The 23,681-nt window shown below is 44.8% G+C and overlaps 2 protein-coding genes across 9 annotated transcripts in view; one reads left to right on the plus strand and one right to left on the minus strand.

Annotated features, from left to right (window-relative positions):
* Nucleotides 1-18,800, minus strand: part of nfkbil1 (nuclear factor of kappa light polypeptide gene enhancer in B-cells inhibitor-like 1) — a 30,946-nt gene extending 12,146 nt beyond the window's left edge. The window contains exons 1-4 of one of the 5 annotated variants that reach the window (XM_068009476.1): nt 18,545-18,800; nt 7,279-7,357; nt 2,172-2,458; nt 766-878 (exon numbers count right to left, since the gene is read on the minus strand). In XM_068009476.1, the coding sequence (XP_067865577.1) occupies nt 766-878; nt 2,172-2,442 (384 nt within the window). In that variant the 5' untranslated portion in view covers nt 2,443-2,458; nt 7,279-7,357; nt 18,545-18,800. Of the gene's footprint in view, nt 1-765; nt 879-2,171; nt 2,459-7,278; nt 7,358-17,240; nt 18,493-18,544 lie in introns of those variants that run through there. The other 4 variants (XM_068009474.1, XM_068009473.1, XM_068009475.1 and 1 more) reach the window with 4 other exon arrangements.
* csnk2b (casein kinase 2, beta polypeptide) overlaps nt 18,080-23,681 on the plus strand; it is a 72,873-nt gene continuing 67,271 nt past the window's right edge. For 2 of the 4 annotated variants that reach the window (XM_068009478.1, XM_068009479.1), the window contains exon 1: nt 18,080-18,244. The gene's annotated coding sequence lies outside the window, so the exon portion shown is untranslated. Of the gene's footprint in view, nt 18,245-18,914; nt 19,123-23,681 lie in introns of those variants that run through there. The other 2 variants (XM_068009480.1, XM_068009481.1) reach the window with 2 other exon arrangements.

A 23,681-nucleotide genomic window follows, 5' to 3' on the forward strand; every position in this document is an offset into this window, starting at 1 on the left:
CAGAGTTTTGGATGAGGTCAAGTTTTACAGACCCATCATTCTGTCAACTGATGACAGTTTAAAAACTCTGCCCTTGCCTGCGAGTCCCAGGATGCAGGAGTCTACAATTATTCAATGTGGAGCATTATGCGATGAGCCTTGCCATGCCTCACACTTGTTAAAATATGTGAAAACTTCTTTCACAGAATGCCAACCTGTTAGATTTTCACAAGTTGCGTCAGGTAGTTGGGTTTCTCACTGCTGTTATCACTGCTGGCTGGGGAAATGTTTCCAGTCTGGAAGGCGGCGGCTTTCACCAGTGGCTCAGCCCCAGTGAATCGACCAATGTGTCCGACAGGTCAGAAGGTCAAGGGTTCCATCCCCAGACTGTGCTGAACTGGCTCATCTCATCCCAGGTAGCAGCAAAGCCAGTACAACTGGGCTCAGTAGCAGCTCCTCCTGAGAAACGTTAAGCATGCCCGAAATTTAAACATTGGTTAAATTGTTAATGTTGGAAAGCCACTAACATGGAAAGAAATAGGAGGCCAACTGGCATCACTTTCAGAAATGGTGGTTGTTAATTGTATATCAATTGTGTTTAATTATATGCAGGTGGAGGGTTCACTTGAGCAGATATAAAGAGACACTCACTAAAACTGGTGTGTTTTTGAGTTAGGAGATGCATGCTTGTAATTATTCACTCTGTAGATAAATGTTAGACTGAGTAAAGATGGGCTCCGGTTCTATCCTTCACCAACTGGCTTTCTTGAATATAACAGTGGTTACCTGCTGCTTCTTCATAGACCTGAGTACGTCTCTTGGAGTGATTCCGTCCTCATTGAGCACGTCCATAGCAGCTGGACAACACTTCTGCAGAGGAACGACGAGATCCTCATAGACTGGAAGGAAACAGATTGCTTACAGGTAGACAATAGAGCTCTTTGCGATCTTACAGGCGTCAGCCGCGGCTCAGTGGGTAGCCTGCGCCTCTGACTCAGAAGGTTGTGGGTTTGAGTACTACTCCAGAGACTTCAGCACAAAGTCCAGGCTGATACACCCAGTGCAGTACAGGGGGAGTGCTGCACTGTCAGAGGTACAGCCTTTCAGATGAGATGTTAAACCGAAGCTCAAGGGAGTTCTCCCCATTGTCCTGGACAATATTTATCCCTCATCCAACAGCACTAAAAAGCAGAATATCTGATCATCGTTACATTGCTGTTTGTGGATCTTGCTGTCTGTAAATTCACTGTCTCGTTTCTCAATGATCAACACTTGAAAAGGTGCTACAGAAATGCAAGTCTTTCATTTTCTTTTCTGAATCCTTTTATCCCCAAACCCTTCATGCCTTGCTTCAGCTTAAGCTCCAGGTCACAGAATCAGGCCTGGAGGCCGACTGTAATTTTCTGCCCTGGTGTCTGCTGATGGCTTCTAATCTATACGCAAAGGAAAGTGGAAGAATCGCACAGCTTCACCCATTGGGTAAATGCTCTGGCAGGTGTGACACTGAGCTAAGTTGGACACCAGGTGCAATCCTCAGTCTCTGCTGAGTTGACTTATCTCTATGGATGCAGTGGGACAGACTCCTGTTCCCAATGGGTAACCAATTCCCTCTACTGGGGTGAAAAAATCAGACATTCCAAACACCAAGTTTGGTTGGTGGCTGGAGTGGGAAATAGAAAAATGTCATCCAAGGGGGTGCTCTTTTAAGGTTTAAGGTACATAACTGGGGCAGCAGAGTGAAGCTTAAATCCACAGCCAACAAAAAGATACCTGCTTTGTTTGATAGGACAGATTGGAGGGAGCCTTACTCTGTATCTACCTAACCTGTGCTGTACCTGCCCTTGGAGTGTTTGGAGGCACAGTGTAGAGGGAGCTTTACTCTGTATCTAATCCTTGCTGTACCTGCCTGGGAGTGTTTGGAGTAAAGCCTGGCTCAGGTGTAAAATTAAAGCCCGACCGACAACAGCCAAGCCGAACCTGACTCGGGCCCGACCTGTGTGGTATCTGGTCTTGCTGTGCTGTGCCTTATGCTGACTGAGTGGTTGAAAGGGGAAATATTCCATTCTCCAGCCCCGGCATCCCTTACTTGGATAAGCATAATATTCGGGTCCAAAATCTGAGCTTGGATTCTATCCATCCCCTGCCACCTCTCAAAAAGATTCCCTCCCCTTTAATTCCAGATGTCACATTACCTGTCCCTCCTTTCTTCACTGCCTCTCTGGCTGCCAGGTGCAGTGGGGTATTTCCTTTCTGGTCCTGGATTGAAGGGTCAGCTCCATGTTTCAGCAGCAGCCGCGTGACAGCGTCGTCTCTCCGCACGCAGGCCACGTGCAGTGGGGTGCGGCCCCTCCGTCCAGCGAACGTCACAGACAGCCTGCGATGCTTGCGGAGGTAGGACTTCAACTTCAGCACGTTCCCATCCTCCACATAACGCAGCAACTTCTCCTGCTTCCGGGAAACCATGGCAACGGTCAAAAACCTGAAATTTTTAATAAAAAGTAAATCGCCTTGTTCAGGAATAACCAAGATCACAAGATAATCCAGCGAATGAGTAACCGGGTGTGAGCAAACTGCAATTGTTCAAATTGAAATTAGGACTCCGTTCAGCCCAACTAGTCCATATTTCTAACTGGTCCATGCTGGTGTTCATGCTCCACCTCAGCCTCCTCCCATTCTTCGTCATCTAACCCCATCAGCGTATCCTTTTATTCCTTTCTCCCTCATGTTTATCTAGCTTCCCCTTAAATGTATCTATACTATTCACTTCACTATTCCCTGTGATAGTGAGTTCCACATTCAAACCATACTCCAGATAAAGAAGTTTCTCCTGAATTCCCAATTGGAAATATTAGTGGCTACCTTATATTTATGGCTCCTAGTTCGGGTCTCCCACACAAGTGAAAAACACCTTCTCTACATCTACTCCATCAAACTCTTTCATAATCTTAAAGACCTCTACCAGACCACCCCTCAGTCTTTTCTGTAATAGAGAAAAGAGCTCCAAACTGACCATATAATATTTAATAAAAACAAAGTGCTGGAAATACTCAGCAGGTATCACGCATCACGTGGAGGTTCCGAGTCGGGAGGTAAGTAAACGGATGGCTGGCTTGGGTCGTGTTGAGTCGGGTTCGGGTCGGGCTTGGGGCAAAAGCGGAGGTACTCGGGCCGGGTCCACGGTGGTTCGATCGGGTTCGTTTTCCCAACCTCAAGTAGGCCTCTACTGCCATGTCCTTTCTATATTATTGTTACAACTGAGGCGGGAGGAGTGCACTGTCTTTTCTAGTTCCACTTCTTCGCAGGTCACAACATCTATTTAAATGTTTACCTGGTTACTGATACAGCCAATCATATACTCTATCTTTTAACCCAGAATAAAACAAACCAATCAAGTTTCTTTAATAAACAACAAAATGATCAGTTTATTATAAAATAAGACTTAACCAGTAACAAAGCAAAGTATTAACACACTTATTAAAATATGAAAGCTCTCTTTTTAAAAATACCCCAATTACACTTACACACACACACACATGAAAATACAGAAATTCATTCTGCAGAGATCTATTTAAAAAAAAACTCACTAATTCTTGATGAAAAAAGAAAGATATGGAAGTCAGTTTCCGCCAGCACACACTTGAATCGCAGGATTTTTTTTCAGCTCCTCAGGAGCTATACGGCACCAGGGATTGTTTGCTCTTCTACACTAAATTTTGGCAGGATTTCTTCAAAAAGGTAGAGAAGGAAGTGAGCTGGGTGATTTATTTTCTCCTTGGTAGGAAAACACCAAGTGTCTTCAAACAGTTCTCACCACAACTAACTGAAAACAATGTCCAAACCCCAAACAGAGTCGACCTCCTGACCTCCACAAACCTTGACATGTCGCTTCTCTGTAACCATTTTTCCCCAAGTCACCAAGGGTTCTGTTTTCTGAGCCCAAATCACAGGTGGCTTTCAAACATATTGTCCTGTCAGTGAACTTTGGGGAAAAAACACATCCATGGAATCGTTTCAGTTTTAACACAAGTTCTTAAAAAAAAATATCAAAAATAATGGAAGACCTTTCTAACAATATGGAGACCAGAACTGTTTTCCTTACTCCAAGTGTGGTGGAACCAAGGTTCGAGACAAGTTTGACAGAACATCTCTGCTGCTCAATTCTATCTCTCTAGAAAGTAACCCCAGTGCTTAGTTTTTTTTAAACTTTGATTTTATTGACCTGCGTGGCTACTTATTTTGATTTTTGTATTTGTGCCCCCAGATCTCTGTTCCTCCATTTAGACATTAATTTTCCAATTTTCGATTCTTTATCTTCCATACAAGCACTCATTCCTTCAAACCACCAAACTAACCTGTTTGAATGAAACAGCTATCATAATCTCAGTGCATTCCAAAGGCCCAGAACCATCAGTTATTAAAAAATAAATTCCCCTGGTCCGTTCTAAATCTTTTCCAATTAATCTTATGTGTCCCCTTGTTCCAGACCGCCCTCAATCGCTAGAAACTGACTGTGTTTCTACCTACTGTCTCATTCCTTCATAATTTTTAAATGCCACGCTCAAATCTCCCTATGATCCCATTATTATAACAAACTGGCCCAATGTATTTGTATTTGTGGTTCTTCATGTCAGGCAACATTTTGGTGAACCTGTGCTGTACCCTCCTTTGCCTCAACATCCCTCCAGGACCGTGGAGACTGAAACTGCACAAATGGCTCTTTTCTTCATTTTCTTCAATCCTTTCACATGCGTTCCCTATTGTGCACAATTTGCTGGCACTTTTGGTCACACGGAGTTGCTCATCAGCTGTTCTCCTTACTCTGACTGTTGTATATGAGCTAGGCAATGCAAGGAACAGTGTTAACTTTCTGGGGGCACAATTACTCACTTTTGACAAGCAGTGGATAATTATTACCCCTTCAGATAATGCTTTCTGACTCTGTGTCTTCTTGAGGCTGAATGAGTTTATTTTGCATCAAGTCCTTTGTAGTTTATTGCACATTCACTGTCAGAAAATAATGCATTAAATGGGCTGCAACAACACGTGATGCGTTGCCGATGTCTTAATTTGAGTCATGTTGGAATATGGGTGGAGATGGCGGGGGCGGCGGGGGAGGGGAAAACCACACAGTGTAACCAACTTCCCCTTTGTTCTCTCCTCCCCCATCCTCTCCTATCACCGTCGCCCCCCGCCCACCCCAAGCTCTGCACTTTCTTAAAAATTGTTAAATCTCTAACTTCTGCCAGTTCTGATGAAAGCTCATTGTCCTAAAAGGTTAACACTTTTTCTCTCTCTCTCCCAACAGATGTTGTTTGACTTGCTGAGCGTTTCCAGCATTTTCCATTTTTTTATTCCAGTTACTTCTCAGACAGCGAAAGGGCGACGGTGGAGTTGTCGGGGCGGGGGCATGAAAGTAACTATCTAAATCAGATGAAACGTTACCCAGGGCAGTTCTCTCAAACTGCCTACCAGCCTGATCAATGCTGATCGGGGGTGGCTAATAACTGCATTTTGCATAAGTGCTGATAAATCATAGAAGTTTACAGCGCAGGAGATACCAAACATGTAGGTGTTAGCTCTTTGCAGGAGAAATCTAAAATTATTCCCCACTGCCCTGCTCTCCCCCAATACTCATTCAACTTTCCTTCAAAAGTCGCAGTGCTCGCTATCTCAACTACTCCCTGTGCCAAAGCACCCATGCTCTAGTAACCTTCTGTGAAGAAATTTCTCTAAACTTCATTCCTCACCCTTTATGAATAACTTTAAATCTGATGACCGCCGACCACCCCCCCACCCCCCAGCCAAGGAAGTAGTCCTGAACTCTGAAGTCCTTACACCATTTAAAAAAAAAGTTTACAATAATTAGTATTCCCATACTTTTCCAGAACAAACTTTGCATGGCAATAATGACTCTTTAATTTAAAAAAAAAACTGCTAATCAAGGACCAGAGGAGGTCCAGATTAGGAGCAGTAAGCAGATCAGAGAACATTGGAGGGAACTGGTCTTTTCTTGAAACTTAATATCTATTTTCCAACTGTGCCTCATCATCTTGTGGTGGGGAGACATCACTTATTAAAACTTACACAAAACGCATTGAGTAAAACCAATGCACTTGGACAGTTGTTTTACAAATCATCTTTCCCTATGTTTGATCAAAACCAAAATATTCCATGAATTTGTTGTTTTGTATTACATTTAATTTCTGTGGCTCCGAGGCTTCATAGAACCTTACAGCACAAAGAGGCATTCATGCCTTGTGCATGCCACCTCCTTTAAAGAACTGTCATAATTGAGTCCCACAGCCCAGCTTTCTCCCATGACCCTGTCTAATTCGCACAAACAATTGGCAGAATAGGTTTGTCTACGCCCCTGCTACAATTTAGCGCAACTACTACTTTTCGTGTCATGGGCTTTTGCTAGTTTTCTGAGCTAGCATGCATAAAAATTTAAGGTTTGGTAACCTGCTCAGAATCATGGACCCTTTGCACTCACATTGACGACAAAACTCAACCTTCCATGACGGATGGGGACCACAGGGGCCGGAGTGCACACTGGACATTAGCAATAATGTGATTATTTAACTTTATTTGATTTAGTTATTTATTAATTGTGCCCCTCTTAAAAAAAAAGTTGCTGGGTGACCCAGCATCTCCTTATTGGTTGGTTTCAAAAAGGCAAAACTCAGTCCCAGTCTGTTCCCAGAGTAACAAGAAATATAGAAATTTTACAGCACAGGAGGAGGCCATTCAGCCATCGTGTCTGTGTCAGTCAAAAAAAAGAGCTATTCAGCCTAATCCCACTTTCCAACTCTTGGTCTGTAGCCCTGTATGTTTCAGCACTTTAACTGCATATCCAGGAGTTTTTAAAAATGCAATCAGGGTTTCTGCCTCCATCACTCTTTCAGGCAGTGAGTTCCTAACCCCCACCACCCTCTTTAGGTAAAACAATTATTCCTTAACTCTCCTCTAATCCTTCTACTAATTATTTAAATCTATGCCCCCAGTTTATTAACCTCTCTGCTAAGGGGAATAGGTCCTTCCTATCCACTCTAACTAGGCCCCTCATAATTCATATACCTCAATTAAATCTCCCCTCAGCCTCCTCTGTTCCAAAGAAAACAACCCCAGCCAGTCCAATCTTTCCTCATAGCTAAAATTCACCGGTCCTGGCAACATCCTCCGTAAATCTGCTCTGTAGGCTATCTCGTGCAATCACATCCTTCCTTAATGCAGGGACCAGAACTGTACACAGTCCTCTCGTTGTAACCTAACTAGAGTTTTACGCAGTTCTATCATTACCTTTAATACAAAATATTGCAGATCCTGGAAATCTGAAATAACAGAAAATCCCGGAAATATTCAGCAGGTCCAGCAGCACCTGTGGAGAAAGAAACAAAGTTAACATTTCAGGTTGATAACCTTTCATCAGAACTGGAAAACTGTTAGAGATATAACAGGTTTAAAGCAAACACAGAGGCAGGGGAAGGGGCGGAAAGAACAAAAGGAAGGGCTCTGATGGGGTGGAAGGCTAAATGACAAAAAGAGATAATGGTGCAAGGCAAAAGAATGGAGTCCTAAAGGGACAAGTGAAGAAACAAAAGCTGTGTCTAGAGGAGATGCTAATTGAAAATGCAGATTCTTCAATTATTAAACTCCGAGTCTGGAAGGCTGTAAAATTCCTAATCAAATGATGAGGTGCTGTTCCTCACACTCCCATTGAACTTCATTGGAAAAGTGCAGGAGGCCGAGGTCAGAGTGGGAGTGGAGCAGATAATCAAAATAACAGGTGACCAGAAGCTCGGGGTCAGGTTTTCAAAATGAATGGAGATGTTCTGCCAAATGGTCACCCAATCTGCAGTTAGTCTCCCCGATGTAGAGGAAACCACAGTGTAAACAGCGAATACACTGTACTGAATTGAAAGTACGAGTAAATCGCTGTTTCACCTCGAAGGAGTGTTTAAGGCCTTGGAGTGAGAACGGAGGAGGTAAAAGGACAAGAGTTGCATCTCCTAGGCTTGCATGGAAAGGTGCCATGAGAAAGGGCGGAGGTGTTGGGAGTGGTAGAGAAGTTAGCCAGGGAAGGAATGGTCCCTTCGGAAGGCTTAAAGGGAAGGGGAGCAGAGGGGAAGATGTTTGGTGGTGGCATCACACTGACAGTGCCGGAAATGGCGAATGATGATGCGTTGAATGTGAAGGCTGGTCGGATGGAAGGTGAGGACAAGGGAACCCTCTCATGGCTCTGGGAGGGGGTGGGGAAGAGGTGACAGCAGAAGTTTGGGAAATAAAACAGATATGGTCAAGGGCCCTGTCAACCACAGTTGTTGGGTGTGGGGGGAGGCGGAGGAATCCTCAGCTGAGGAAAAGGGATGACATATCGGATGCAATAGGGTGGAAGGTTGACATTGCCAGAGCGGATGCAATGGAGACAAAGAAACTGGGAGAATGGAATGGAGTCCTTACAGAGAGCAGGGTGTCGGGAAATGTAGTCGAGGTAGCTGTGGGAGTCAGTGGGTTTATAGTGGATATTGCTGAATAATTTATCCCCAGAAATGGAGACAGAGAGTTTCAAGAAGGGGTTTGTGAACGGTGGAAACTGGAAGCAAAGTTGATGAAATTTTCCAGTTCAGGGTGAGAGCAGGGAGTGGCACCATTACAGTCATCAATGTACCAGAAAAAGATGTGAGGGAAGGGGCCTTGAGTGGGGCTGCAACAAGGAATGTTCCACATATCCCACAAAAAAGCTAGGACCCATACAGGTTCCCCAAGCAAAATCTTTTATTTGGAGGAAGTGAGTGGAGTTGAAGAAGTTCTTCAATGTGAGAACAAGTTCAGGCAGTCAGAGGAGGGTGGCGGTGGATGGGCTCTGGTTGGGTCTCTATAAACCTGCAGGGCTACAGGGATCGAGCAGGGTAGGAGGACTGACTGGATAGCTTCTTGGAGAGCTGGCACGGACTCAATGGATGGAATGGCCTCCTTCTATGCCATAAATGACTCTATGACTCCATTCAAGGAAGAAGCAGACAGCCTTCAGACCAACCTGGTGGGGGATGGAGGTGTAGAGGGATTGGACATCCATGGTGAAAAGGAAACATATAGGCCAGGGAAACGGAAACTGTTAAAGTGGCGGAGGGTGCGACCACTCCTGGAGCACTGTACGCAGTTTTGGTCTCCATATCGAAGGAAGGGTATACTTGTGCAAAGGTTCACTAGATTGGTTCCTGGGATTAGAAGGTTGTCCAAGATCAGAGGCTGAGTGAATTGGGTCTGTAGTCTCTGGAATTTAGAAGAATGAGGACTGATCTCATTGTTACGTCAAAAAATTCTTAAGGGGCTTGACAGGGTAGACACTGACAAGTTGTTCCCCCTGGCTGGGGAATCTAGAACAGAGGGGCACAATCTCAGGATAAGGGGCCGATCATTTAGGACTGAGATGAGAAGAAATGTCTTCATTCAGAGGGTTGTGAATCTTTGGAATTCTCTACCCTGGAGGTCTGCAGATGCTCCATCGTTGAGTCCATTCAAGCCCAAGATAGACTCACAGCACAGAAGGAGGCCATTCGGCCTGTCAGGCCTATGCCGGCTCTCTGCAAAAGCAACTCAGCTAGTCCCATTCCCCTGCCCGTTCCCCCATAGCCCTGCGAATGTTTTATCTTCAGACTCTTATCTAACTAATTCCCTTTTGAAAGCCATGATTGAGTCTGCGTCCACCACACTCAGGCAGTGCATTCCAGATCCTAACCATACTCTGCGTAAAAAGGTTTTTCTCATGTTACCGTTGATTCGTTTGCCATTCACATTAAATCTGTGTTCTCTGGTTCTCGACCTTACCAATGGGATCAATTTCTCTCTAAATACTGTCTAAACTCCTCACGATTTTGAACACCTCTATCAAATCTCCTCTCAAACATCTCCCATCTAAGGAGAACAACCCCCAGCTTCTCCAATCTACGTAACTGAAGTTCCTCGTCTCTGAAATCATTCTTCTCAATCTTTTCTGCACTGTTTCCAGGCCTTTACATCCTTCCTAAAGTGTGGTGGTCAGAATCGGACACAATATTCCAGTTGAGGATAAACCAGCGTTTTACTAAGCTTCTCCATAACTTCCTGCTTTTTTACTCCATGGCTCTATTTATAAAGCCCAGAATTCCATCTGCCTTTTTAACCACTTTCTCAACCTGCCCTGCCAGCTACAATGATTTGTGCACATATACCCCAGGTCTTTCTGTTCCCACACTCCCTTTACAATTGTACCCTTTATTTTATATTGCCTCTCCTCGGTCTTCCCACCAAAATGTATAACAATAACAACTTATATTTATAGAGCGCCTTCAATGTAATAAAACGTCCTAAGGCACATCCACAAGAGCATTACAAAACAAAATATGACACCGAGCCACAGAAGGAATCATTAGGTCAGATGACCCAAAGCTTGGTCAAAGAGGTAGGTCTTAAGGAGTGTCTTAAAGGGGAAAGCGAGGTAGAGAGGTGAAGGGGTGTAGGAAGAAAATTCAAGAGCTTCGGTCCTGAAGGCACAGCAACCAATGGTGGAGTTGTGGGGCTGGAGGAGATCTCAGAGACAGGGAGATTTGAAAACAAAGCTGAGAATTTTAAAATCAAGATGTTGCTTGACCAGGAGCCAATGAGCACCGGGTGCTGGTGAACTGGGCTTGCTGCGAGTTAAGACACAGACAGCAACGTTTTGGATGACCTCCAGTTTAAAAAGTGGGAGATCAGCCAAGAGTGCATTGGAACAGTGAAGTCTAGAGGTAACAAAGGCTTGAGCGAGGGTTTCAGCAGCAGATGAGCTGAGACATGGACGGGGTCAGGCGATGTTACAGAGGTGGAAATCGGTGGTCTTAATGATGGTGCGAATATGTGGTCGGATGCTCATCTCGCACCAAAATTACGAACAGGCTGGTTTTGTCCCAAACTTTTGCCGAGCAGAGGGATGGGGTCAGAAGCTGGGAACAGAGTGAGGACCGAAAACAATCATAGAATCACAGAAAGTTTAAGGCACAGAAAGAGGCCACTTGGCCCATCGTGTCCGTGCCGGCTGAAAAACAATCCACCTACTCTAATCCCACCTTCCAGCATTTGGTCCGTAGCCCTGCAGCTTACGGAACTTGAGGTGCATATCCAGACTCCTTATGAATGAGTTGAGGGTCTCTACCTCAACTACCCTTTCAGGCAGTGAATTCCAGATCATCACTACCCTCTGGGTGCAAACGTTTCTACTCATCTCCCCTCTAATTTTTCTACCAATCACTTTAAATCTATGCCCCCTCGTCACTGATCTTTCTGCTAAGGTGAATAGACGCTTCACCTCCACTCCATCCAGGCCCCTCAAAAGTTTGTACATTTCAATCAGATCTCCCCTCAGCCTTCTCTGTTCCAAGGAGATCAACCCCAGCCTATCCAATCTTTCCTCATAGCTGCATTTTTCCAGTCCTGGCAACATCCTCGTAAATCTCCTCTGTACCCTCCCTAGTGCAGTTAATTCCTCTGTAATGAGGTGGCCTCAGACACCGGAAACATCAGAGGAATGTATGATGGCATGAAGAGAGCTCTTGGGCCAACCATCAAGAAGATCACCCCCCTCAAATCTAAATCGGGGGACATAATCACTGACCAACGCAAACAGATGGACCGCTGGGTTGAGCACTACCTAGAACTGTACTCCAGGGAGAATGCTGTCACTGAGACTGCCCTCAATGCAGCCCAGCCTCTACCAGTCATGGATGAGCTGGACATACAGCCAACCAAATCGGAACTCAGTGATGCCATTGATTCCCTAGCCAGCGGAAAAGCCCCTGGGAAGGACAGCATTACCCCTGAAATAATCAAGAGTGCCAAGCCTGCTATACTCTCAGCACTACATGAACTGCTATGCCTGTGCTGGGACGAGGGAGCAGTACCCCAGGACATGCGCGATGCCAACATCATCACCCTCTATAAAAACAAAGGTGACCGCGGTGACTGCAACAACTACCGTGGAATCTCCCTGCTCAGCATAGTGGGGAAAGTCTTTGCTCGAGTCGCTCTGAACAGGCTCCAGAAGCTGGCCGAGCGCGTCTACCCTGAGGCACAGTGTGGCTTTCGTGCAGAGAGATCGACTATTGACATGCTGTTCTCCCTTCGTCAGATACAGGAGAAATGCCGTGAACAACAGATGCCCCTCTACATTGCTTTCATTGATCTCACCAAAGCCTTTGACCTCGTCAGCAGACGTGGTCTCTTCAGACTACTAGAAAAGATCGGATGTCCACCAAAGCTACTAAGTATCATCACCTCATTCCATGACAATATGAAAGGCACAATTCAACATGGTGGCTCCTCATCAGAGCCCTTTCCTATCCTGAGTGGTGTGAAACAGGGCTGTGTTCTCGCACCCACACTTTTTGGGATTTTCTTCTCCCTGCTGCTTTCACATGCGTTCAAATCCTCTGAAGAAGGAATTTTCCTCCACACAAGATCAGGGGGCAGGTTGTTCAACCTTGCCCGTCTAAGAGCGAAGTCCAAAGTACGGAAAGTCCTCATCAGAGAACTCCTCTTTGCTGACGATGCTGCTTTAACATCTCACACTGAAGAATGCCTGCAGAGTCTCATCGACAGGTTTGCGTCTGCCTGCAATGAATTTGGCCTAACCATCAGCCTCAAGAAAACGAACATCATGGGGCAGGATGTCAGAAATGCTCCATCCATCAATATTGGCGACCACGCTCTGGAAGTGGTTCAAGAGTTCACCTACCTAGGCTCAACTATCACCAGTAACCTGTCTCTAGATGCAGAAATCAACAAGTGCATGGGTAAGGCTTCCACTGCTATGTTCAGACTGGCCAAGAGAGTGTGGGAAAATGGCGCACTGACACGGAACACAAAAGTCCGAGTGTATCAGGCCTGTGTCCTCAGTACCTTGCTCTACGGCAGCGAGGCCTGGACAACATATGCCAGCCAAGAGCGACGTCTCAATTCATTCCATCTTCGCTGCCTTCGGAGAATACTTGGCATCAGGTGGCAGGACTATATCTCCAACACAGAAGTCCTTGAAGCGGCCAACATCCCCAGCTTATACACACTACTGAGTCAGCGGCGCTTGAGATGGCTTGGCCATGTGAGCCGCATGGAAGATGGCAGGATCCCCAAAGACACATTGTACAGCGAGCTCACCACTGGTATCAGACCCACCGGCCGTCCATGTCTCCGTTATAAAGACGTCTGCAAACGCGACATGAAATCGTGTGACATTGATCACAAGTCGTGGGAGTCAGTTGCCAGCATTCGCCAGAGCTGGCGGGCAGCCATAAAGACAGGGCTAAATTGTGGCGAGTCGAAGAGACTTAGTAGTTGGCAGGAAAAAAGACAGAGGCGCAAGGGGAGAGCCAACTGTGCAACAGCCCCAACAAACAAATTTCTCTGCAGCACCTGTGGAAGAGCCTGTCACTCCAGAATTGGCCTTTATAGCCACTCCAGGCGCTGCTTCACAAACCACTGACCACCTCCAGGCGCGTATCCATTGTCTCTCGAGATAAGGAGGCCCAAAAGAATGAGGTGACCAGAACTGCACACGGTACTCAAGTTGTGGCCTAACCAATGAGTTATACAGTTCCAGCCTAACCTCCTTGTTCTTGTATTCTATACCTCAGCTAATAAAGGAAAAGATTCCATATGCTTTATTAGCCACCTTATCGACCTGTCCTGCTACCTTCAGGGATCTGTGGACATTCACTCCAAGGTCCCTTACTTCCTCTACCCTTCTCAGTATTTTTCCATTAATCGTGTATTCGTTTGTCTTGGTTGACCTCCCCAAATGCATCACCTCACATTTCTCCAAGTTGAATTCCATTTGCCACTTTTTGGCCCATCTGAACAGACCATCAATATCTTTCTGCAGCCTACAGCTATCATCCTCGCTATCTACCACATGGCCAATCTTTGTGTCATCTGCAAACTATCTGATCATGCCCCCTACATTTATGTCCAAATAGTTATAATAGTTTATCCTGTCTCTCAGAATAGATTCCAATAATTTGCCCACTACTGAGGTTAGACTGACTGGCCTGTAATTATTTGGTCTATCCTTTGCTCCCTTGTTAAACAGAGGTACAATGTTAGCAATTCTCCAATCCTCCGGTACCACATCTGTATCCAGTGCGGAATGGAAAATGATGGTCAGACCCTCTGCTATTTCCTCTCTTGCTTCTTTAATGAACCTTCCAACATATCATCCCTCCTCACAGCTGTAATAGTTTTCTTGACCAAAATTGCCACTCCCCCTCCTTTCTTATCCCCCTACCTATCACGTCTGAAAACCCTGTAATCAGGAACATTGAGCTGCCATTCCTGCCCCTTCTTAAGCCATGTTTCTGTAATAGCTATGATAGCTATGATATCATACTGTCATGTGTCTATCAGTGCCCTCAGCTCATCTGCTTTATTTGCTATACTCCTTGCATTGGAATAGATACACTTGAGCAATGCCAAACTCTTGTTTTTATTTTCTAACCCTCATTTTCTCTGTCTTCCAGACTCATCCATTAATTTTCCGACTTCCATTTTAATTTCTGATTTTGCTCCAGCCGAGTCTACCCTCAGGTCCCCATCCCCCTGCCAAACAAGTTTCAACCCTCACCAATAGCACTAACAAAACGTCCCACAAGGAACGCAGTCCCAGCTCTGTTCAAGTGCGACCTGTCCGGCTGTACAGGTCCCATCTTCCTCAGAGCCGGTCCCAATGTCCCAGGAAACTGAAACCCTCCCTCCTGCACCATCTTTCCAGCCATACATTCTTCTGTCTTATCCTTCTATTTCTATACTGAATTACGTGTGGCACCGGGAGTAATCTGGAGATTACTACTTTTGAGGTACTGCTTGCTAATTCCTTACCTAGCTCTCTCAATTCGGACTGCAAGACCACATCCCTCTTTCTACCTGTCCTTGATTCCGATGTGGACCACGACTGCTGGCTGTTCATCCTCCCCCTTCAGGATGCTCTGCAGCCGCTCACTGACATCTTTGACCCTGGTACCAGGGAGGCAACACATCATCCTGGATTCACGTCTGTGGCCACAGAAACATCTGTCTGCTCCCCTGACTATTGAATCACCTATCACTATGGCTCTTCCAGCCATGGATTAGGCTCTGGCTGCACTCCCCAGGTGAAGCATCACTTTCCTCAGTATTCAGAACTGAATACCAGTTGGAGAGTGAGATGCACTCAGGGGTCTCCTGCACTACCTGCCTGATTCTTTTTGACTGTCTGGTGATCCCTCTTTCCCTGCATACTCTTAAGCTGTGGGGTGACCACATCTATAAACGTGCTATCCACGTAGCTCTCATCCTCATGAATGCTGCCGCTCAAGTTTCAAAACTCGGAGCTCAAGCTGCTTCAATTGACGACACTTCCTGCACAAATGGTTCTCCAGGATATGGGAAGCATCCTGGAACTTACACATAGCACAGGAAGTGCAATCTCAAGGTTGAAGCAACCCTGCCATTCCTTTATTTATTGGTCGACCCTTTGCTGCTAAAAAGTTACCAATACTACAACACCTTAGAATTATTAATAAACCTGACTAGTACTGATAAATCCTACTAAAAATCAATACAGTTCACTAGTTAAAATAAACCTTACTTAAAAAAATACAGCGACTCACTTGTTCCTTATTATTAATCTATTTACACACACACCCTGTAGGATTGGAATCCCTCCCCCACAATTGGACTTTAAAACTGGACTTTGTGGATTATGGGGAAGGAATCCCAACCCCCATGGACAATAGTACTGTGAATGAGAGCCAAACCTCAACACAAAACACATAGAGGCAGGCAGCATTCCAATGGGTCAATTTCAAACATTCCAACATCACAACAAAACTGATACTGTTAAAGGTCAGGAATTTGGGACATTATCGTAACAGTGACAGAGGATAACTGCCATCATGTTAAGTAATTGGGGAGGCCACTGATACAACTAACCATCGCCAGATCACAGCATTTACTCCTGTCAAGACAGGAGAGAAACCTTTTTCATGTATATCAGCTCTGGAGCCTGGGCTACTTCACCTTGGTGGAGTTCATTGCTCTCGGTCAGGGAAATATCAGCACTAAATGGATCTGTCTGGACCAGGCAGGTAACAGAGGAAAGAGATTAAAAGGTGCTAAGTGCTGACCATCCAGCAGGATGGCTTCAGGAGATGTGTTCATGATATTTCGATAAGGATCATCATAAAAAGGACAAGATCGACGGGTTTGGCACTGCAGTTATGTGAAGACAGACGGGGACTGGTCATCTCAGGTCCAGGCTGACAATCAACATTGGTAATGACTAGCCGTGTGCGTGATTGTAAGTTTTTCAGTCAAATCTTGAAGGGGTTTGTACTGTGGGGGCTGCAGTCGGAAGAAGGGTCAAAGCTGGTCATCTTGACGCAGGACCTACAATCAACACCAGGACCGACAGGCCGTGTGGGTGATTGTAAGTGTTTTCAACCAAATCGTAGTGATCTTGTTCTGAGGGATTGGGACAAAAGCATAGTGTTTTGCCCGTATTTGTGTTCAGCCAATTTGACGTGATATTGGTCTGAGGGTTTGGGACAAAGCGTAGTGTTTTGCCCGTATTTGTGGTTCAGCCAAATCGTAGTGACTTTGTTTTGGGTAACTGGGAACACTGGTCAAATCGCTGAAGGGTTCAGCTGGGAATTGGGGTGTCAATTTTAAGTTACTGCGGCAGGTTTTGTACTGAGGACAGTTTTGTTTTATATCTGTTTCAACTAACCACAGAGGCGTCTGTATTAGGGATATTATTGGATTCAATAAAACAACAATTCATAGTTAAGCCAAACTCTGTATCGTGTGCAATTTTGTTCTTGTAATTCCAAAAGCTCAAGAACTGTAGTAAGGGGGTATTATTAAGCTATTTACATACACACTACATATGTCCTCGAGGCGGCCAACATCCCCAGCATATACACCCTACTGAGCCAACGGCACTTGAGATGGCTTGGCCATGTGCGCCGCATGGAAGATGGCAGGATCCCCAAGGACACATTGTACAGCGAGCTCGTCACTGGTATCAGACCCACCGGCCGTCCATGTCTCCGCTTTAAAGACGTATAGCCACTCCAGGCACTGCTTCACATACCACTGACCACCTCCAGGCGTTTACCCATCGTCTCTTGAGACAAGGAGGCCAAACAAGACACACACACCCTAACAGTAGTGTACTAACCCAGCTATTTAGTTATTCCCGAACAGCAGTTACTCACCAAGCAATCACCTTACAGCTTTCCTGTGACGTCAATGCTCACTTTGTTTTCAAACTCCGGAGCGCCTGGACTCCTCTCCGCTGCTCTCCCGGAAAGTAAATACTCTAGGCTGCGATCCTCGGGCTTTATTTATCCGCTCCTTGTTCTTCCCGCAGGCCCGCTCCTCCCCCGGGAGGCAACAGCGGTCTCAGTCTTCCCAATATTTAATTTGAAGAAATTTTTGCTCATTTAGTACTGAATGTCAGATTTGCAATCTGAAAGTTTAGCAACAGTGGAGGCGTCGTGAAAGAGGCGGTCAACTTCGCACTGCTACGTCCTAAATTTTATCTGTCACATGTCCGCCCATTCCACCAGCCTGTCTCTGTCCTTGTGAAGTCTCATACTAACCTCCTCACAGTTCACAATACTTGGCTCACCAACAAATTCTGAAATTGTGGCCTGCACGCCCAAAGCTGAGTGAGATGGATTTTTTTTGATCTCTCAGGGAATCAAGGAATAAGGGGAGCGGGCAGAACAGTGAAGCTGAGCTCAGCCATAATCGTACTGAATGTGAGAGCGGACCTGAGGGGTTGTATCCTACTCCTGTTCCTATCTTTTTTAAAATCTCCTTCCACAGTTTATTTCAGCAGAGCCTCCCTACTCTTGTATTCTTTTCCTCGGCCCATAAAGGAAAATATCCAGTATGTCTTTTGAACTACCTGTACTAGCAATTTTGGTTATCATAATTATGACATATCTTTTACTACCAGTTTTTTTTTGGGGAAGAAGTGAAGCCTGAGGCCTTGTTTCTAGTTGTCAGGAGCTGGTTGCCCAGGTGTCGTCACTTCCTGCTGGGGGCGGAAGTTGGACCTGACTTGAGTTGGGGGGCGAGCGCGCGGATCGGGGACTGAGGACAATCCGGGGAATCGCGGACCCTGTCGCTGGTTATCAAGAGAGTCACACACACACACCAAAAAAAAAAATTATATATATAATATTAAAACAATCAGCGACTCTCCTGACTGGTAAATCTTTTACAAATCTTAATGTATTTCTTTTACTTATGTCACCAAACCCTCCAATGGAAAATGCTAGCGATTTAAATCGGAGAGCTGCGTTAGCCAAAGCAGGTAGAAAAAAACGTTTTTGAAACAGAGCGGAAAAAAAAGGGGTAATAAGCGATCTTTTAAAACGTCTCACTCCGTGGGAGGAGGAGGGGTTTCTGTCGGTGAAGCCTGTTCGAGCTAGGCCGTGTTGCTAGGGGGGAGCCAGGGAGCAACCGAGAACGTTGCGTAAGCCGTGCCCGCCCATTTCTCTTAACTGACCAATCGGTGGGCGAGGCTGCCGGGGATGGTGTATGCCGATTGGTCCGTCGGCGACGTCGCTCAACCAAAGCCCGTTTCCGGTAGTCAAGAGGAGGGGGGACCCGCACTCAGACCCTGTCGGTGTAGCAATGGAAGATTTTTCATTTCTTTGTTCGCGAACTGTCTTTTTGATAATTTCGGTTTTAAATTCGTTGTATAATTCCGAAGGCACCGTTGTGTTGAACAACCTGAGCGGGGGGCCGACGCGAGGTGGCTGTCCCGTGGTGCATGGCGGGAGCGGCCGGTGTGATGCCATTTCCGGACTACAAGTCCCGGCGTGCTCTGGCGTCACCCGTGCGCAGGCGCTGCGGCAGAGCACTGCGTTCCCTCGCTGCTCCCGCCCCTCCCCCAAGCCAAGGCGAGCAGGGCCACATTCTGTGGTATTGCTGGTAGTTGGCTGGATCTTTTGGTGCAAAAATCCCCAAGATATTGCGTGTAAGTTCAAAGATTAAGCCGAACAGAGCGCCTGACTACCTCCCGCTACTTTCCCTGCCGATATATTCAAATCTCTTGGTGCCTTTTTGGTCTCATTTTGTGAGGTATTGCTCTAACTTCTCTCTTAAATTGATCATTATCTGTTTCAAATTTATGAATGTCTTTTTTTGTGGAGGGGGCTGGGTGGTTTTGTAGGTGTTTTCAGGTGAAACTGGTGGGCGACAGGTTGTGTTAGCAGCAGCCATGTTGATAACGAGCCCAGGAAATAGAGTAATTGTAGGCAAGCATCGCACTTATTTAAATCCTAAAATAGGTTTGGAAGGTGCAACGAGTTTTTAATTTCACAGTTATATAAACTTCTATAAAGATAAATTTGAGTAAATTGTTTCATTAATAGCACTGCAATCTTGTGCATCATTAGATATTTTAAAGTTTTTCTAGGTGAAAGATACTTTGCTCAGGTAAGTCATAATTACCGCTCATTTCTGCCTCCTTATTCATGTGTGTAGTAATGACACATGTTTAGATCTGCAATTGTGTCTTTTTTGTTGCTTGAATCACGAAATAACGTTTTATTGTTGAAAGTAGGGGCTTCTTAGTTATTGCTGTGTTTTGGATGTATGGCATCGTGCTGATTGTTTTAAGTATTTTTAGTCTCTGCATACCTTACTGAAGGGGTTTCTGTTTTTCTATGGTTCATAAAAAATTAACTAAAAAGATAATCTTAGGAATAGTGGGTGAGATATGGAGGTGTCATTTGGGGTCACAATGTCTCCAAGATGAAAATTCAGGATTAAGTCGACAATCAGTGGCAGACCTAGTGATCCAGTGCATGAACGAGGCAAGTCTGAAGTACTTTAGGTAGTATTTAGGATTGACCATCAAGCCTGGCTCACTAATGTAACACGACGGAGAAGCTGTCACAGAGCCTGGAAGAGCAAGCTCTGCACGTCAGCACCCCAACAGGTACGGCAGCCAAAGGCTTATCGATTCTCTGCATTGATAGTGTTTGGTTTTATCTGGTTAACCTCGAGCAGTACACCCATGTGCATTGTGAACAAGAGCCTGTCCTAACTTCTGAGCTTGGAGTGGTGGATTATGTCCCGGCAAGTTGAGATTGGGCACTCTTATCGGGCAAATTCAGACTGTACAGGTGTATGCTTTTGTAACTTTCTAATGTGACTTTCACAAGTCACTCTTGGCTGACTACAAATCTTCAGAGTGTTATGTAGCTTTCGAGATTTTATTGTGGGGAAACAAAGTTCTTTAAAGGTTTTCATGGGAAGATGATTTTATGGTTTACACCATGTCAGTTAGCTCTAAAAGAGCAGTTGTTCCCTTGCAAAATATAGGAGTTCTAAGAAGAACTGACAGATCTCAACGTTTTGGACAGCATACTCTGCCCGTTGACTGGAGAACTTCAGGAATAACTCCAAAATAAAAGCATATGCTGAATACCTGAAATAAAAACTAAGTGCTGGATATACTCAGGTCTGGCAGCATCTGTGGAGAGAGAGAGAGTTAACATTTTAGTTGACCTTTCATCACGGATGCTGCCAGACCTGCTGAGTATTTCCAGAACTTTGTTTTGATACTGGGAATAACTCCTCTGATCATCTTTGAAATAATGCCATGGGATCTCTTGCATCCACCCAAGCAAGCAGATGGGTCCCTGGTTTACTGTCTCATCTGAAAGATGACACCTCTGACAGTGCAGCATTCCCTCAGTACTGCATCGGAGTGTTAGCCTTGATATTTGTGCTCGCAGTCTGGAATGGGACTTGAACCTTGGAACCATGTGACTCAGAGGTGAGAGTGCTACCAACTGAGTCACTGCTGACACCAAATGTACTTTGGAAATGTAGTCACTTGTAATGCAGCAAAAGCGCAGACTGTTTGCTCACAGCAAGCACCCACAAACAGCACTGTGATAATGACTAGATAATTTTTTTGGTGATGTTGATTGAGGGATAAATATTGGCCAGGACACTGAAGAGAACTCCCCTGCTGTTCAAAATAGTGCCAAGTGATTGATTTTGTTTTTTATTAAATATCCACGTTAATCCATGAGGTTTAGTATCTCATCCAAAAGACAGTGCAGCACTCCCTCAGCAGTGCATTGAAGCGTCAGCTTCTATATTTGTGCTCAGTCTCTGAAGTGGGACTTGAACCCACAAGAGTCTGACTCGGAGATGAGAGAGTGGTACCCACAACTGAAAGACATCAAGCTTTCCAGCAGCAGCCAGCACCAAATTTAAAGCAACCTTAAGAGAAGATGGGGAAGCTTTAATTAAAAAAAATTACAGCAATAAATTTACATTCCACAATGTTTCCTAACATTGAATTAAACGTCTGGGCAAAACCTTCCTTTTGTAGTTGGGCACGTCACTTCAGATGAGGCGAATGGTGTTGAAAAGGCTGTTAACTTGGAAAGTCTTCTGAGTTTGCAAGTCAGTTCCTGCAACGTAAGCAGCAGCTCGAGATGACTTCGCCATTTCATTTTTAATGAGCTGTTAATAATTTGATTTTAATTAATGCGTATGGTTTCAAAACTCAACAATTCTTCCTGTTGGCGATGTGTATTTATTGACAGGAATTTAACAGTAACTATAGAGGAAGATTGGGAAACTTTCACTTAGAAAATTACAGCAATAAACTTAACATACCATAGTGTTAATGTTGAATAAAAATAGAGGGTAGTTAAAATGTTGGCAGTCCTCAAAAGGAGAAACATCACCTTGTCTGAATGGGATGCATCCTAGGTTATAAGAGGGGTAACTGTTCAAATTGCAGAGGCTGTGGCCACAATCTTCAAGTCTTCCTTAGAGAGGACGGTGGTGCCAGCAGAGTGGAGGAGTGTCAAATTTATAACGGTTTAAAAAAAAACGCAAGGGCTAAACCCAGCCACAGTAGGCCAGTCACTCTAACCTCGGTGGTGGGGAATCTTTAAGACAGTAATCAGTGACAAAATTAATTAGCCTTTGTAATAGTGTGGGCTAATGGATGAAAGCTAGAATTTCTTGATTGAATGATTTTGAAGTAATGGAGAGGATTAATGAGGATAGTGTGATGTATATGGCTTCCCAAAGGTGTTTGCCAACGTACCTCCTAATAGACTTGTCAGCAAAGTGGAAACCCATGGGGTTAAAAGGGCAGTGGCAGCATGGATACAAAATTGGCAAAGAGACAGAAGGCAGAGTAGTGGTGAACGTTTATTTTTCAGACTGGAGGGAAGTGTACAGTGGTTTTCCTCAGGGGCCAGTATTAGGACCACTATCTTTGTGTATTTTATATATCTCAACCTGGAGAGGCCATCATTTCAAAGTTTGCAGATGATAAGAAATTTAAATGTAGTACAGTGTAATAGTAACAAACTTCAAGAAGACATAGACTGGTAAAATGGGCAGACAATTGAAATTTAATGCAGAGAAGTGTGAAGTGATAAATTTTGGTAGGAAGAATGAGGAGATGCAATACAAAATAAAGGGTGCAATTTTAATTGGGGTGCAGGAACAGTGAGACCTGTGGGGAAATGTACATAACTCATTCTGCCACCTTAAAGATTTGAGAAGGTTGTTAAAAGCATGTGGGATCCTTGATTTTTATTAATGGGAGAATAGAGTACAAAGGCAAGGAAGTTGCACTAAACTTTTACAAAACAGTTGGAGAATTGTGTTCAATTCTGAGCAATGCATTTTAAGAAGAATGTCAAGATCTTGGGGTGCAAAAGACATTTACTAGAAAGCAAGACAAACTTGCATTTGTATAGGACTTCTCAAGGCCTCACCATGTCTCTCAGCCAATGATATACTTTTTGAAGTGTAGTCACTGTTGTAATCTAGGAAAGGCAGCAGCCAATTTGTGCCCAGCAAGCTCCCACACACAGTAATGTGATAATGACCAGCTAACCTGTGAACTGTGATGTTGCTTGAGCGGGTAAATATTAGCCACAAGACCAGCAATAACTTCCCTGCTCCTTTCAAAATATTGGCAATGGGATCATTGAACTTCCGATAGGAAAGTCAGCTTCGGTTTAACATCTCATCCAAAAGACGACACTTCTGACAGTGCAGCACTCCCTCAGTACTGCACTGGAGTTTCAACATAGAGTTTTGTGCTCAAATCCCTGGCATGGGATTTGAACCCACAAACTTTTTACTCAGTTCAGAGTGCTGCCCATGGCTGACAATGGTACTAGAGGTGACAGACTTCAGTTATATGAAGAAGCTTAGGTTGCTCTCCTTAGAGCAGTGAAGGGTAAGAGGAGATTTGATTCGAGATGCTCAAAATGATGCTGATGTTTTGATGAGATGCTGTTCCCCCTGGCCGAAGAGTTGGTAACAGGAGGACACATTTAAGGTGATTGGAGTTGAGAAGAATGAGAGGTGATCTTATTGAAACATATAAGATCCTGAGGGGACTTGGACAGGATGTATACTGAGAGGATATTTCCCCTTGTGGGGAATCTAGAACTAGGGGACACAATTTAAAAATTAGGGGTGCCCCATTTAAGAATGAGATGAGAAGTTTTTTCTATGAGGGTCGTTAGCCTGTGGAATTCCCTTCCCCAGAGAGCAGTGGAGGTTGGGTCATTAAATATATTCTGAACTAGGCAGATTTTTGATCAAGGGAGTTGAGGGTTGTGGGGGGGGCTAACAGGAAA

This window comes from Heterodontus francisci, chromosome 29, assembly GCF_036365525.1.
Source record: "Heterodontus francisci isolate sHetFra1 chromosome 29, sHetFra1.hap1, whole genome shotgun sequence".
Taxonomy (NCBI): domain Eukaryota; kingdom Metazoa; phylum Chordata; class Chondrichthyes; order Heterodontiformes; family Heterodontidae; genus Heterodontus; species Heterodontus francisci.